The sequence below is a fragment of the Gasterosteus aculeatus genome, chromosome 10, assembly GCF_964276395.1.
Source record: "Gasterosteus aculeatus chromosome 10, fGasAcu3.hap1.1, whole genome shotgun sequence".
NCBI classification, from domain to species: domain Eukaryota; kingdom Metazoa; phylum Chordata; class Actinopteri; order Perciformes; family Gasterosteidae; genus Gasterosteus; species Gasterosteus aculeatus.
The window spans coordinates 12,559,809-12,575,821 of record NC_135697.1 but is presented as its reverse complement, the minus strand read 5'-3'; the positions used below and the strand labels follow the sequence as shown (position 1 = coordinate 12,575,821).

The following is a 16,013-nucleotide window of genomic DNA, read 5'->3' as shown; positions in this document are numbered from 1 at the left end:
TGTACTCGTAGCCCTGGTCCATATGAGCAGGCGAGCAGCAGAGGGGGCCCTTTCCACCGGGTCGGCTATTGGCTGCGGTGAGGGAGTCATTTCTCGGTAGCTCGGCATCCTGTGTCTTCCACGAGGTGATGAGTCACCGTCTGCTGGGGGAAGAGGACACGTGGGCCCGGCTTTGACTGACAGGTCTCATGAGGGCTTTTGAGCTGCGTGCGGGGGTGGGGTATTGATTTAAAGTTTAAAGGGATGACTTGAATACAAGAGCGAGCAGAACACAGATCGCAGTACCAAGGTTAACTCCAACTGCATAAAAGGTCAAACCAGCCTCACCTCGCACTTCCCCAGTTAAAACATTAACCTCAAACACCTTAATTTAAACCATCGGCAGGAGACAAAAAAAAAAGACACATGCTTTTTATTTCAATTTATTTACCAATACGAATTGGGGATGTTTTCAAAATGGGTACACTGATAAAAAACTGACCATTTTCATTCTTCTCCACCTTTTCTTTCAGGTTGAATCTTAGGCTCTGTGTGAGTTTAAATATGTATACTTAGGGAAGTCCTATTGTAGCCCTGTTGAGTAGAATGAATGAAAGCCGGAGAAGTACCTGTTGTAGGAGTTGTGTTTTTCCTGTTTAACGGCCTGAATGAGCTGTGTGTGTGTGTGTGTATATATATATGTGTATGTATGTGTGTGAGAGAGAGAGATGCTCAGCCAGGTTTGGTGGGCTAATCTGAGGTGGACTGATTATTGCACTCCAAGATAAAAAATGGCTCTCAAAAGAAAAAACAACAACAAAAGTATTTGATAACAAAGTGTCCTTGCCCCTGCCAAACACATAACTGCCACACATATCATATCTTGTGAATAAATATTTCAGACATGTTTAAACTGAGTGAACCCCTAAACTGAAAGTGACTTTAAGCAAGTGAAGGGTAAAAGAAAATCATTACTGCATTTTCAGGTGAACCTTGAGTTTTTTTTGTGTGCAAAAAATAAAAACACCCAAAGACCAAAATGGACAGTCACAATATCTGTTCAATGATAAAAATGTTGTTTTAAAAAAAATGGTACATTATTCTGGCCTAATCATAATATCAATGAAGATCATTTACCGACGCATCTTTTCATCAGCTTGGGTTGTGTAAAAAATAAAATTCACAAAATGGAAAATGGCATCCCATGATTACAACTGGAAAAAAGAAGAAAAAAAGAAACCGGATGGACTCAAGTTGGACACAAAAAAAAGAAGAAAATTCTGGCCAGCGGTTGAACAGCATAACCGGGAGGCAGGCCTACGTGTGTGCTTTGACCTTCCATTCATTGGTTCGGCTGGTGGATCCCCAGATCTGGATTCATTCATTCGATCGCTCACTAGCTCTCTGATCAATTAACCATGACTCAGTGTTGACAAATCATCACAATAATTACTGATGCACTCTTCATTTTTTTTTTTCTTTTTTTTTAATCTCCCGTCGCTGGAAGATCCCCCTACGACGTGTGCACGACAAAGCGGCACGCACAGGCCGCCTACTGCACGCAGCAGTTGTGGCTGTTGGTATCCTTGAACTTCAGACGCATTTTGGGTCGGTATTTCTCGAGGTAAAGAAGCTGTTTGGAGTTGAAGGCTCCGCGTCTCTTCCTGTATTGGGGCAGAAGAGAAAACGGAGGGCAAAGAATTAATGGATTATTACCCGCAACATCGGAGCAAACATCCCTGCTGCTGCAGTGACGTGCACATTCCAGACATCCCTTCCCCAAGGCTGCTCTTCAAGATGCTTCTCCTTTTTTAAATGGCTTGTGCATTCAACTCGTGCGGAGCAGTCGGCTCCTGTGAAGCGTCCCAGGGACACGCGGGGCGTTGTTGTGGTGGTTGAACAACGAGCCGCTCTACCCCGAAATACACCCAGAGACGAGATGCCAGAGAGGTGGTCTGCTGAACACAAGCTTCATTTGGAAGCTCGGTAGTACGTTTGGTCCTGCCATGCCGTTTGCAGGGGCCTTCATCATTCCAAGTGCTAATTGTCAAAAGAAATGCCTTTGAGCTTAGCTTAAAGCAGAGACTGAAAACGGGGGGGGTGGGGGAGGGCAAAAAGGCACAAATGAACCCCCACCTGCCAGCACAGCTAATGCTTAATAAATTAAACTTTATGTTTGTTTAATCCCTACACATACACAAGTGAAGCTTGCCATTATTATGGGTTGTATTTCATGGAAGTGTTGAACTATTCCTTTGACACCCCATTTTTTAATTGGGTTTTGCCTCTTCAAACTTATCCAAGACAAGTTTTATTACAGTTTTGCTAATAATGGGAAGAAGCGAGTTCACATACAATATTCTGTTCTTTACACAAACACTGACTCAATCAAACTCAATCTTTATTAACGCCTGTCGGTACGAAGGTAGGGAGGGTACTTACTGCCTTATGAACTGCACAGCATCCTCATACCTCATCCCATTCTCAATGAGGGCTAAGGCCACCAAGACGGGAGCTCTGGGAGGTGAAGAAATCCAGTGGACCAGTTCAAGGAGACAGTGAGAATCAAAAAGGGAGGAGAGAAGGAGAACAGCAGATTAAATGCCAAGGTTCACATGGCTCCAAAGTAATATGATGGGGGGAGGGGGTGAGGGTGAGGAGGGAGGGGGGGGGGGGGGGGGGGGGTGTTTAAACCTGGGAAACAGGCCTGGGAAATCAACAGGGGCGCACAAGTTCACTGTGGCCCTGCTGCGGCCCGGTGCTCACACACACACACAAAACGGTGATAAGTTACAGTAAGATAACCTTCTCCTTTCTCACCAGATGAGGGGAGAAAAATAAATAAATAAATATAAAAACACAAAAAAAACTACTTTCTAGACCACTGGGAGGGCCGGATCTCAGTGTTGACAGAGCATTTCTGTCAGCCGCTTTCCTCGCACACAAAATCCACATGGGAGATTTGTGAATTTTGTGAGAAAGAATGGACTGGAAGAACAGGGGGAAAAAAAATAGGCGATGGTGGAGGACGAGGGATGAGAATATCGTTAGAAAGGACAAAACAACACTGCTGCAGCCTCACCCGCTTAAGACCATTAAGAGAAGGCTGGTGTAAAGCACATCGGACAGCAGTGACGCACGTCAGGGAAGACCAGAAATTCAGAAAACACCAGTAAAACCAATACCGGTAATCATAAGACCTCTGGAATGCTGCAGCAATGCAAAATGCTGGAAGCCATTGACAACCGATTGGCTTGTTTGTGCTACATTTGGAAACCAGTTCTGACACGTCACTGGCTTCTGCCTTCTTTGTTTTCACACTTGTGTTCTCGCCTCCGCGAATACGACTTGAGCGCGTTGCACTGCGGACAGTTCACATGCAAATGTAAAGGCCATTTCTTTCCAGTCTGCAGAAGCAAGTCAGTGTGGCCGTTTTAATGATTCAACCAGCTGATTGATTGTTTATGTCTAGATCACACAATATAACTTGAGCCATGATTTTTGCCAACATTTTTGTGAACTCCCGGAACGAAAAAGGAAAAAAATAAAATCCGCATTGGCTCGGCAATATGCATGAACTGTCTGAAATATACGAATCTGGGGGTGCTACGGCCAGTAAACAAATAACACCGGTTGAGCAGAAACTTGGTAGAGCGATCACCACGCCTACAGCATACCTGTGTGCGCTGTGTTGCAAGGTGTTAAATGTTTGCATGACAGAGTGGACGACAAGGGGACAGGGAGCGAGACGCACTGGCACGGATACGGCGCAGCTCGTCGGGATCGAGGATGCTACACATTGAGCTGCATCGCGCATGTAGCTTCGGAACTGTTGACAGGTGAAGAGCGATCGAATGAGAATCGCGAGGCCAGAGACAATTCGCGGCTGCACACGGCTCGCCCGCTAGCATTGTGCCACAGACCCTGCAGGAAATGGATCAATGGGAAATCTTTTGATTCAAACTTTCACACTTGCCAAACGGAGGTGTCACTTACTGACGTTCGGGCACACCTTTAACGTAAAAATGTGAACACCACAACAACCGGCGCGGCCTCGTGTCACCGTCACATCTCCAGACAAAAAACGACGAAGCTCGCCGCTCACCGTCCGAGTCCTGCAACACAGTGCACGGCGACGCAGCAGCCGGGCTCCTCTCGGAACTTGGTGTTGAGCAGCTTGAGCCAGTCGTCCACAATCTGGGTTGGAGGAGGGGCGCCGTCGTCGAAGGGCCAGTCCTAGAGGACACCAGAGGAGAGTTATAAAAAAATAAAGGGGATAAACGTGCAATAAAAGCTTCCACTAATATATATATGTGTGTGTGTACCCTTACCAGGACCTGAATCCCCTCCTTCTCCACCGGAGTCTTATCGTAAGTGGCATCACAAACTCTCACCAGCGTGTTCACGTCACACTTTTTCAGGTCCTGGTAGACAGGAAGAGAGAATTGTTGTCAGACACGGGTCCCGCAGAGGAGCACGCACACACACACACACGCACACTGGCAGATGGCAGGCGTACCTCAGTGAACTTGTTGAGCGTGGCGTTGGTGGGGTTGTGGGTGATGAGGAACCTCATGCACTCGTAGGCAATCTCGACTGCAGCGGGGCGGTTCATGTTGGCGAGACGGCTTTAAAAACAATTACAATAAAATACTCTTACAAAACAAAAAGAAACTTTTGGCTCAGAAATCAGTGTTCATAAAAGGCTAGAATAAATAAAAATGACAACACGTGGTGAAGGATGGGTCGGGAGGACAACAGGTGCTCTACTATGGGATGACGTACACAGAAAAGGGTAACAAAAAGGATTAACAAGTCCACAGTACTCCGGGATGTAAAAAAAAAAAGAATTATTACAAAGCCAAAAAAAATGGAAAAGAAGAATTAAAAAAAGAAAAAAAGGAAAAGATGGAGAGACAATCCAGGAGTCATCCAATCAGTTTACCCCATTCAGGAGAGCTGTTTGTGATTGGCTGTTCAAGAAGAAAGCGGCGAGCAAAGGTTCGGCGTATTGGTTGGGTCAAGCCGGGGCAGTGGGGCCAAGGACTACGCAGTATCCCAGGGGGGGGGCTTTGGATGAGTCAGCAGTTCCTAGCGTGCTGGCGGTCAGGGGGGTTTCTGGGTAGCGTAGTCCCTCGGGGGGCGGCCGATTCACTTCTCCGCGGAGGTGAGGTGCTGTGCCTGGCAGAATTCTCCACTCACACACGCCATATAGGTACGGCTCAAGTCGACACAGAAACCCTGCAGAGAGGAGAGAGACGAGAGTGAGGTTTACGCGGCGCGAATGACGTGACATCACGCGCACATTTACGGGGTGGCTAGCGGGCTCAACCATTGAACGGGCTTATCAAAACCCTGCGATACTCACACGTGCCGAACAATGGGGGGAAAAACACAATTGCATCTCAAAGGTATAATTACACCCATGTACTTTAATTTCGGCCTTCGGTACATGTAAGTGGGAGTTCAGAAATAGGCACCCTCATGATTGTACCTTCCAGCCACAGTTCTACATGATTTATCGCGGCCATAGTCCCGTGTAGGCTTGGTCGCAGACCTCGGAATTCTCTCAAATCCCTGGAGACGCGGGCACGAGTGTAAAGAGAACTTTATGCTGCGCACAGACCACTCCTTTGAACTACGTCACCCTTTTCCCTTGAGCACCTGTGGCCAAAATGCTAAGCAATAACACGCTCTTCGTGGAACACAGGAACAGGTAATGTCTGGTCTGGAACCAGCCGGGGTGCAGTTAGTCAAATTGCCAAGTCCTTGACAGTCTGACACCAACCGCCACAAACTGGCTGGAACCGTCTCAGAGCAACATGGGAGGGAGGGAGGGGAGGAGGTGAGGGCAGGGTAGAGGAAAAGTGGATGACGAGAGCGTATGTACACAGACACACACGCACGCACAAGCGGTGGGCGGGAAACGGGAGAGAAAGGGCTTGGACTTCAGCACCGTGTCACAGGCGGTAGTCACAAGGTGAGGATTGCAGGGTGGGCAACGCTTCAAACGGCGCCGGCATTACAGTCCCACGCTGCCCCACCTCCCCGCTTCACCTACTTGAGACCGACACAAAACTCTGCTCTTTATATCCCATCTCCCCCAGTCAGAATTCATCCGGGTTATTGGACTTGATGGCAAGACTTATACATTTTGTACGGAGACTTATAACCCCACCAGCTTGATTTCTAGTTTACCGGTATTTCTTATTTTTTGCGATCCAACGCCACCCTTCTAAACCACACCAACTCTCTCCTTGTTTTGTCTGGCTCCAACCCACTACCACTGTGTCACTTGTCCTCTCAGTTTACTGCCGACCACAAAGGCACCGTCGAGGGGACGTGTCGACCCACTCTCCTCCATGCATTTCATTCCCCCCACGGCCAGCAGCCAGAAGGCCCCTCGGAACAGCCTTGCTTGATGTTTGAGCTGATCTGTGCCACCTGCACTCGCCGCAGTTCGAAAACAAAGTCTCATTTCTGCATGCAGACCGCTGAAAGTCAGACACTTTGGGCTAGTTTGCTTCCAATCGTCCAGGAAGGAAAACAGATCAGACAGGCGGCTGAAGGGGGCAGTAAACCGGTGCATTTACCTGTGAAACGCAAACGTGGAAAGGAGAGGGACTGAGACCAGGTGGAAACACTAAAGCACAAAGCAGCCAACCGACGCCACAATGACAGCACATGCGAAAAGATGATAAGCAGCTGGTTCGCGGATGGCTGCCCAGATGCAAAGTGACTTAATACAGTTGGCATTTTCAAATAAGGCCAAGCGTAAGGTTAAAGAGGCCAAAGACACACCAAAGGGCGGAGGTACGTGGACTGAAGACCATCTGCGCTAAACGGAAAGCAGTAGTTAAGAGCGAGTGTTAATGACACCTACCACGTTGTTTCCTTATCCCCTCATCATGATTCAGCGCTGCATACTTCTACTGCACTGATCCGATTGAGACGGCACAAATAACTAAGTGGGGTTATCAATAGGGAAGTAAGTAAACTGTGGCAACATCAAGCCAGCGCTGCAGGAACCACATGCAAATCACTCCGACATTTGCAAAACGTTTCTGCACTCTACACAGCGCAGGGATGCGGGAAGAAGAAAACAAACAGATACACAATCGGTTTGTAGAGGCAAAAACTTGTTTTTAACCACACAGGAAACAAAAAGCAGAATATACAAAAGCCTTAAACTATAGACTAGCAGACCTACAGAAGAAGTCAAACCGAGTGAAGCGGCGATACGCTGCGACTTCACCTGTGTTGCAGAGCATACTACTACTAGATACTAGAAAAGCTATTGTGATGCCCTATTGCTGAAAACGATACGAGCGTTTTGTTAGAACTCGTGCTTCAAGAATGACAGTATGGCCAAAAAGCCATATCATGGTATTTAGGATTCGATTCTGAAAGGTTTCCCAGTATGTGACTGTATTTCTTTTTCAAGTAAACACATTCATTCATTGACCCCGTTCGCCACTCGCTGGCCAACTTGCTTGTAACTGGCCGGCGAGTTAGCTTGTTAGGCTTTTCTGCATCGGTCATTGAACGTGATACGGCGTGGCAGTTTGAGTATGCATCACGCTGCTTTAAAAAAGAAAAGAAAGGGGGGGGATGGCATCGCAATTGGGGCGGTTTAAACTATTAGTGGTCACATCTGTTGAAGCATTGATGATCCTGGCAGAGAGGTACAAAGATGCCTCTAAAAATCATTGAAGGAGAGGGGGCAAGAGGCCGAGTGCAGGGAGCAGCAGTACCAGCTGATTAGAAGCGCTGTATCCCAGAACAGGCCATACAAACCGAAACAGGTGATAGTCGCAAAAAAATGGGAATAAGGCCGTGGGTATCCTGCTGGAGCCAACTCATTATTCTCCGGCAAAGTAGTCAGCTCTAGTAGCAATCTGAGTGAAAAGAAAAAAAAACCTATTTGAGTGAAGTGCGGTTCGAGTGTAGGAGATGAGACTGCTGTAGCAGATCACACAATGTGATATCTTCCATTAGTAAAGCTTACGATATTGCAAATAGATCGGAACAGTGCCTGTGGATGCTGTAACATCATTGCTGCTAAAGTGCATGGAGATCTTTATTTCAAGCCTTCCACATTGCGATGGCTCTGACTGCCAGCCAGCTATCAGGTGTCTGCGGCCAATCCCCATCACTCGCGCATCGCCACCGAAGTACATAAACTATTTGACACCGTGTACATATACACAGTCACAAGCTGGACGGGGAAATACGTTTGCCACGAGAGCGTTGTTCTAAAATCAGAACGGGAACATTGACACAAACCGCATATGTCTGGACACAAAATGTACAGACTGGCCGTGGTAATAAACAACAACATGGGGTTTGTCTGAGTCCATCTTCCTGCTGCCCTTGCGAAGGAGGTTAGTATTGCATGTAACTCGGTCTGGTGGTCTGAGGTTGCTCCTCAGACTCAATGCTGTTTTGTCTGGAGCCAGACCGGGCATGACCAGACTGCACCGGCCCGAAGCAGCCAGTGGGCTTTTTTTGCTGTTGTGAGTGTGTGTGTGTGTGTGGAGGGGGGCGGCGAGTTTGCAATCAAACTCAAGCAACACCTCCGATCAGCGGGAAAAGAAAATGAGGCCGTAAGTCGCAGGGGGGGGGGGGGGGGGAGGGGGATCTCACTCAGAATTGAGTCTACTGCGCGTTCGCACCTACAGACTGAGAAACTCTTCGTTCCTTTCAAACCAGTGTCTGATACGAGTGTCTCAGCAACCACCAGAGTCTTTTTCTGGGCCTGACCGCAGGCGTTGGTACATTTGGCAGACAGTGAAAGTTGGTGTCAAACGGGTGTGAGCGAGACCGGGGAAACTCTGGCCCATTATTTACCTGCATCGCGGATGAACCGTTCGCAAGTGGCCATTTCTAAATACGAGTGTGTATACACCTGAGATACGGACCACTTGCTTTGAGTTACGAAGGTACGTTGAGTTGTATAGGGTGCCTCTGCACTGCCGGTCGGCACAGTCCTACAAGCTGAAGCCGCTGTATGACAGCAGCGAGCAGCAGCCTCGTGTCAACCCTTTGACGCGAATGACTATCACGACCGGTAAAGTCAGTAAATCAAAATATTAAATGTAAATATTTCGGCGCTAGCGGGTCACAAGGTAAGATAATTGACTTATTGATGAATAAAGCATGCCATGGGTTCTTGGCTCACGACTAACAGGGGCTGTCACTGTGGGGGTATAATGACAGGTCACCGCAGCATTCAACACACACACACACACACACACACACACACACACACACACACACACACACACACACACACACACACACACACACACACACACCAGTCATGCTTGAACGCTAACCAACTTGATGATTTGACAAATATACAAGGAAGGAAGAAAATAAAACAAAGACATTAAACTACAATAAGCTGCACTAGTTAGGCCTCTAATGCGCTCTCTGAGCCTCAGCAGTTTAAGTACCCAGACTGAAATCTCCAGGCAGGCCAGGACAAGAAGGCATTGAGAGCTGTTGGCTTGTATGGAAATCTCCGGCAGAGAAACACAAGTGGTGACGCTCCTCCCGTTGGCAGCACACCGGGCGGAAAGGGATACTTGGGAGGTGGGGCAGATGATGTTTGGCCTCACGCTTTGTTTACGGAATAGTGATCACGTGGCCGCCTGGGTTCCGAGAACACGGTCTATAAAACTTGCTCAGATCTAAAATAGAGGACTGCACAATGTGGCACTTTTGGATATTTGAGCAAATTTTGCAGATTGCTCTCCCTCTCTCTGACACACACACACACACACACACACACACACAAGTCACCCTTCAAGTTAAGTTACATGTATAACATGCCACAGGAATTTGCATGTGTTCAGACATTGGACTTGATTGTGAAAATAGAAACTCATAAATTAATGAATACATTTTAGATGAGGTTATAAAAGGTTACCTGCCCTTTGGCCAACGACAACAGACCTCTTGACGGGTTCCTAGATTCACCTCGTCTCACCTACTGTTGTTCACACTCAAAGTGCTCTCGCGCTTCCTGGGATCCACCCATTTAGACACTGATGGCAGGGCTGCCGTGCAAGAGGCCACCTGCACATCAGGACTTCTTTCACATGCAATTTGGGAGTCACATGCACTAAAAACCATGATCAGACACAGACAGAGACGCACATACACATCTTGGAGGTCTTGAAAGAGGTCATCAACGTACTGTGCAAAGACGTGTTGTGTGGTTTGACACAGACAGCAAAAGCACGCCTTCAAGATACAGGCTGTGAAACGATGTGCACTTCTCTTTCCTGATTAGGGCCACACATCGCTTCATGTATTCTTTGTCTAAAGAAGCTCAGTATGTTGTGTTGTTGTAAATGGGTGGACACCTTTTTCTACTGTGATATTGGCCTCTAATGCTTGTGTACTGTAACAATTTAATTTTCTTATTGTTTCTTTGTGGTCCGTCTTTCTGTGTAAATAGAGCGTTTATTTTACCACCTAAACGGACATCTTCAGTTAGTCGCTTTCAGTGTGTGTGTGTGTGTGTGTGTGTGTGTGTGTTTGTGTAAACTGGGCTGGAGAGGGGAGAGAATATGAACGCCCCCCCGCTGGCCCCACCACCCCCAATTTCCATGAACAGACCAAAACCCCACGCGCACACAGTAAGGCCCACTTATCGCACTGCTTTGCGGCCTCTGAGCGAGCTCAGATAAGCAGTGTGACGATCAAAGGCCTCTGATAGCGTTTAGGTGGAGGGCTGGGGGGGGGGGGGGGCAAGGACTGATCTGTCTCTGGGAAAGGAGGAAATCATATCCAAACAAAGGCTTGTTCTGTTCTGTTCTTGCTGTAGCGTAGCTACACGTTTAAATACCACCTCTCGCAAAATTAAACACCCTTGTGATGACAAACGAGCAAATAGCTCAAAAGCAGGAGGTTAACAAAAAACCTTATTAAAGTCCAAAGTTCAACTAGTCACTACAGGTGACCAGGTCACCCTAAACTGTGGAACTCCCTTCCACGCAATTTGAGACAGGCAAATTCAGTGTTCTCCATTTAATCAAAACGGCTTGATTACATGAGTTTCAATATTTTTGCTAAATACAGATGCATCCTTCCCACACAGAAAATGAAACTTTGTATTCTATCCAAGTTTCCATGTGGAATATGGGTCGAGGGACTATATTCAGCCATCTCTGAGCTTGTTTGATAAGTCATAATCCTCAAATCGGCTACAGGATGAGGTCTCGCAGCCTCGACAGACACAGCAGCGAGCCACACCTCTACCTCTCTGCCAACACGTCGATGCACGCGCGGCAACACTAAAGACCCAAAACGATCTACGTAGACAAAAGGTCCTCTGGAAATGATTCCATACTAACACACATAATAACACGACTATCGAAGAACACTGGGCATGTGGGTGCCGGTGTAAACAGGAAGTAGATTGGTAGCTTGGTCACAGAGCTTTGTAATCTTTAATAATAAAAGGTCGTACTTGAAACTTAAGATCTTCGGCTACAATTGTATTATCAGATTTTTTTTTTATTAGTGAAAACATTACTTGCTGGTTGGATTACAGTTTTTGGGAACTTCATAAGAGTTGTGCAGAACACAATGAGAACCGATAGGAACAGGGAAGTGAAGCTTGTTCAAACGGTCGATAAAACCCCTGCGGGGGCATTCACTCCAATAATAGCTTGTATGTCGCCCAGCATTATAAAATGCTTTTTTTTTAAGTGTTAGTATCGGTACAATCCTAATGATACCCCATCCCAAGTGAACGCTAGGCGTTTTCTAAACCAGTCACTCACACAAACACGATTTGATCGATCTCCAAGATGCAAGTTGTTCCTCTCACATGACAGTTTATAATTACTTTCATTCTGTGTTTCAGGCCGACGCTCTGCAACAGACAAGAGAATATATGCTCACATTTTGGCTGAGAGGTGGAGCGTCCCACTGTGACATCTATTCTTCCGACATTTGGAAACCAAGTTGGCTCTCTGACAGCAGCATCGGGTTGATGCCTGTTGCCATACCAACGATTATCTCAGCAGTAGCAACAAGTGCTCCTGTAGGGAATTGTGGAGTCCCTTGTGAACAGATCAGAGAAGAGCAATGGTGCACTTTGAAAACATTTGCAGAGTGAAGCTGAAAACGCTGTATGCTAAATTGGAGGGTGAGGGTTACGGCTGATGAACAGAAAATACAACTTCTGTACCAACGACCTCCAATAAAAGGCCCGCGGTGTGATCTTGAATCAGCACAAAAGGGTAGATAATCCATCTTTTTCAGATTATGGCCTCAATGAAACACATGGGTATTGTGTGAAAACAGTTTGTTCACATGCAATAACAGCAGTTTCTAGACTTACAGCTGCTTCAAAACTAGAACATATCTTGGATGTGTAAAGGTGAGCAAGTGCATAGATCAGCTATAATAATAACAACACACTCTACTACAGCACGTTTTGGCAAAGGACAGTTATGACCTGGTAACTGAAGCCCACCGCAGCAAGACAAGATAACCAAACGCCAAATGCAGGAGCCTATTCCCACCTGTTGCTATAGTTTCAGAAGGCAGCAGCATGTAGTAGAGTTGTCGATCTGTCAGATGCTGCCAGTGACACGGAGCCGGTCTTTGCTTTGTGCCGGCGCCGTGGCAACAACGGTCAACGAACGCTGTGCCGACGAGGGCCCGATTCGTTAATCACCGCACAAGAAACACACACGGTGCCGACAGCTACCGGGGCACACCTGACAAAAGTGATAAAACCGGTGTGTGTATTTACTCCTCGTGTTCCACTTTCACCCAATTGCAACACAAAGGCGCTCTGGGGCCGAGCCAACGCGTAGTAAAACCAAAGCTTGTGTCCTACTCTAAAAAAACACCCCGGGGGGCATAACTAGATTTGAAATTGGCCAGATCTGTTCAACCAGGCCACTGCGGAACAGAACGCTTCAACCGTTACCCTTCAGCACCCGCAGCCTCCCTGCGGATATACGGGCTGAAGGCCAGCAGGCTACAACATAGGTGTTAATCTCCCCCAGCAACCTTCGTGGTGAGTTGGTGTCACGTTACTGTACACTGGGCTCGTCTTTCTCAGTTCCGGTAACCACGGCAGAGAACTGACCCGCTAGTCACATTGCCTTTTTTGTTTTAATGCCACGCATAGAGAGGAACCACCCATCTGTTGGTGTAAGATTGTGTCGTGCGGCTAGATTTAGGCCCACTGTGATGTGACACTTTAATCTCAACGTAGACCAAATGATTTGCACGGTACCGCTGCAATGCAAAATGAGTTTTATCCAACGACGATGCAGCACAATGAAGGATTAACCCCAAAGCTCATAATTCACAAACGCTCCACTAAAATAAGTGCGGCGTCTCGGAGGCGAAGGCTTCCTACCGTATACAGCCTGCTTTTAGCGACGGCCCGTGCCCCGAGTGGACTGAGAGGTGCGATGCTATTTATTAACTGTAAGCGGGTCACCAGTGCGAGTGTCCCACAATAAATAAGTAAAAGTGAACAGTACATAAAGACTCTGCAGTTGGTCGGATGTGTGAAATCCGCGCCGCACGTCTTTGTTTTTATGACCTACTGTGGTACAGTGTAATAACAGGAATACTTTGTTGATTCTACTGCGCGATGCCAAGTCCGGTTTTTGCCAGCCGATCGCATTAAACAAAGCGCATCTTCTTGACTCGCTGTAGGCCAATCGGGTCACCTTGCTCTGAGTCATGAGCAGGAATGTAATTAGCTTACCTGTTACACCAGTTATTCATTGACTCATCAACCCACGTTGGTGGGAGTGTTTAAAGCGTTTCATTTGTACCAGCGAGCCACTGGCCTTCATTACAGAGGAGAGAGGGAGACCATTGGAAGGTCATAAATTGAAAACTGAGAGGCATGGGAATGTGCTGCGGCCTTTAGGTTCACAGCTGCTCGAGTCAACTTCCTCCCCAAGTGCATTTTCTCGTTTCCCTCCTACCAACATGGCTTGCGTTAAATGGTTGGGTGGTTTTCGTTTTGTTTTCTTTTAATTTTTAACAAAACCAGTTATGGCTCAATCATAGACCCTATACAACGCGGGGCTAGCTTACATTTTCTACACGAAAGGCAGACACATTTCCGGAGAACAAACCGGCCAGTTAAAAAAAAAAGAACACACACGGTCACGGAAGATTCCATAACAACGCAGAGGAAATGTCGGGTTTGTCCACCCAGTCGGCGTGTCGTTGGGGGTGTTAGCTTGTTGGGCGTGCAGGGTCCAAAATAAAGTGGGCAAGCACGCTACGGGTCAAGATCTGCCACAAAGGGCGGAAGGCAGCTAGCTTAGTCGCTATCTCCACCTCGAGCCGACTAACGTCACCGACGTCCGTCGAGTCCACCGACAAACAGCTAGAAGGAGCCAAAAATACCGGTGATCACGGTCGCTGGTTGTTGGTTAAATGTATCAATAGTGTTGCAAACGGCGATACACCACTTCAAACAAGAAAAACAAACGTTATACTAACGTTAGATGTGGCTTCCTCTACCGATACGCCAAGACTTCATTGTATAGCTTGGTGGTTAGCTCTCATTTTATGAAATTGCAGACGACGTCCAGCTTGTGCAATAACATGGCGTCTAACCACAGACGTGGTGATGTATTGGCAAACAGAACCAAATCCCAGCGGCACTTCCGCTGGTACTTGAAGTCGTGACGTTTAGAGACGATTCTCACTATTACTCTCGGCGGTAGCTTTAGCCCTCATAGCGAGCTAACGTGGCTACATTAGCTAGCAGGCTACCCCGGCTACCCGTTTCTTTGCCTTTTCCCAGCAACGTTTGGAAACCAGTTCACAAATATGGCAAGAATCGCGAGTGTACGAACTTCTGAGGGAAGAGAACACCGATTAAAAACAAGGGTTTATGTTTTCATGTGTTAACAACATTTGGAATAGTCTTAACCGTTACGTGACCGGTAATCTCACGTTAGCCGTTTGCTCCGCGAGCTAACACCAACGAGGCAACACACTGGTTGGTCTGCTCAGACAAACTTCCTCGAGCTCCCTTGTGTAGTCATGACCAGTTTACAACGCGTAACCCAACTTTTAATCGCGCTTGTGGGGATCCGCGTTGAAGCGTACGGAGACACACTCTAAATGGGCGGTTATAGTGAGTGAGGTTATCGGGTACTTACAAAGAGCAGGCTGAACATTGAAATCCCGTGACTACCCCGGAGAAAGTGGAGGGAGTGTAGAAATTGCTGCCAGGTTGTCTTTTTGTTCCACTTCAATGTGGCAGCTTGAATGCTCGTCAGAGGTCGGGAACTGTTGTGGGGAGGAGCCTCCTCAGGTCGTATTTGCGTTCAGGGACCATCGGAAATATAATCGCCCAACTAAACACGGCGGGGAAACACCCGGGAATTCTGTCACTTTCTACGGGACATGTGCTTTGTGCTTTATTGGGGGGCGGCAAGTGAGCACAAGATATGGGTTTATAGTATAACAAACTAAGAAATACAACTAATTCACAATAAGTACCTTATATTGGAGAAGCAGAAAAGTACCAACATGAACACTCTTTGGTTCCCCACTCAGTGAAATGTGGCTCAGGGTCAATTCACCCATTCATTATGCCAATCAAACTTAAAGCAAAAAGCGTTTGCGAGTTTATCTCTTCGACAGCAAAGTGGTGGCTGCGGGTCTTGTCGAGTACGGAAATCAAGACGTACGAGTTTACTAATTTCACTCGAATGCAGCATAAAGTTCTGGCGTCAGTGCGACGTAAGAAGAATCCGGGTGCACGATGGGAGCGCAATATAGTGACGACAATTCCAGAAAGTAACCACACGATCATGGCTGTGCTCATAGGTTGTTTTGCAAACTGAATGAGCACAGACATAGTTGTGTTGTTTTTTAGCCTACAATTCATGAATGTGATGTGTGTATGTTTTCATATATATATGTATGTATGTACATATATATGTATGTACATACTATTACGAATAATTAGCTGCTTTAATCCGTTTCTCTCAGATGACATATTCCCAGTGCGTAAA

General features: G+C 47.0%; 1 protein-coding gene across 3 annotated transcripts; it reads right to left on the bottom strand.

Annotated features, from left to right (window-relative positions):
• Positions 1 to 409: 409 nt before the first annotated feature.
• ptp4a2b (protein tyrosine phosphatase 4A2b) lies at positions 410 to 15,382 on the bottom strand. 3 transcript variants are annotated; one of them, XM_040188157.2, is made up of 7 exons: positions 15,153 to 15,382; positions 4,925 to 5,220; positions 4,499 to 4,607; positions 4,311 to 4,403; positions 4,085 to 4,215; positions 2,422 to 2,496; positions 410 to 1,643 (listed from the first exon to the last, which is right to left on the bottom strand). In XM_040188157.2, the coding sequence occupies exons 2-7, from the start codon at positions 4,927 to 4,929 to the stop codon at positions 1,532 to 1,534; spliced, it is 525 nt and encodes a 174-aa protein (XP_040044091.1). In that variant the 5' UTR covers positions 4,930 to 5,220; positions 15,153 to 15,382; the 3' UTR covers positions 410 to 1,531. The 3 variants fall into 3 exon arrangements, with proteins under 3 accessions (XP_040044091.1, XP_040044092.1, XP_077937980.1); XM_040188158.2 differs by lacking the exon at positions 15,153 to 15,382 and adding an exon at positions 14,485 to 14,641; XM_078081854.1 differs by lacking the exon at positions 15,153 to 15,382 and adding an exon at positions 6,863 to 6,968.
• Between the last annotated feature and the right edge of the window lie 631 nt (positions 15,383 to 16,013).

Bases quoted from the DNA above. Each gene is read 5' to 3' on its own strand.
- ptp4a2b (XM_040188157.2), bottom strand. The intron at 4,216-4,310 runs GTAAGGGTACAC...GGTGTCCTCTAG, and splicing joins AGGAGGGGATTCAGGTCCTG to GACTGGCCCTTCGACGACGG. The intron at 2,497-4,084 runs GTGAGCGGCGAG...TTCACCTCCCAG, and splicing joins TGTGTTGCAGGACTCGGACG to AGCTCCCGTCTTGGTGGCCT.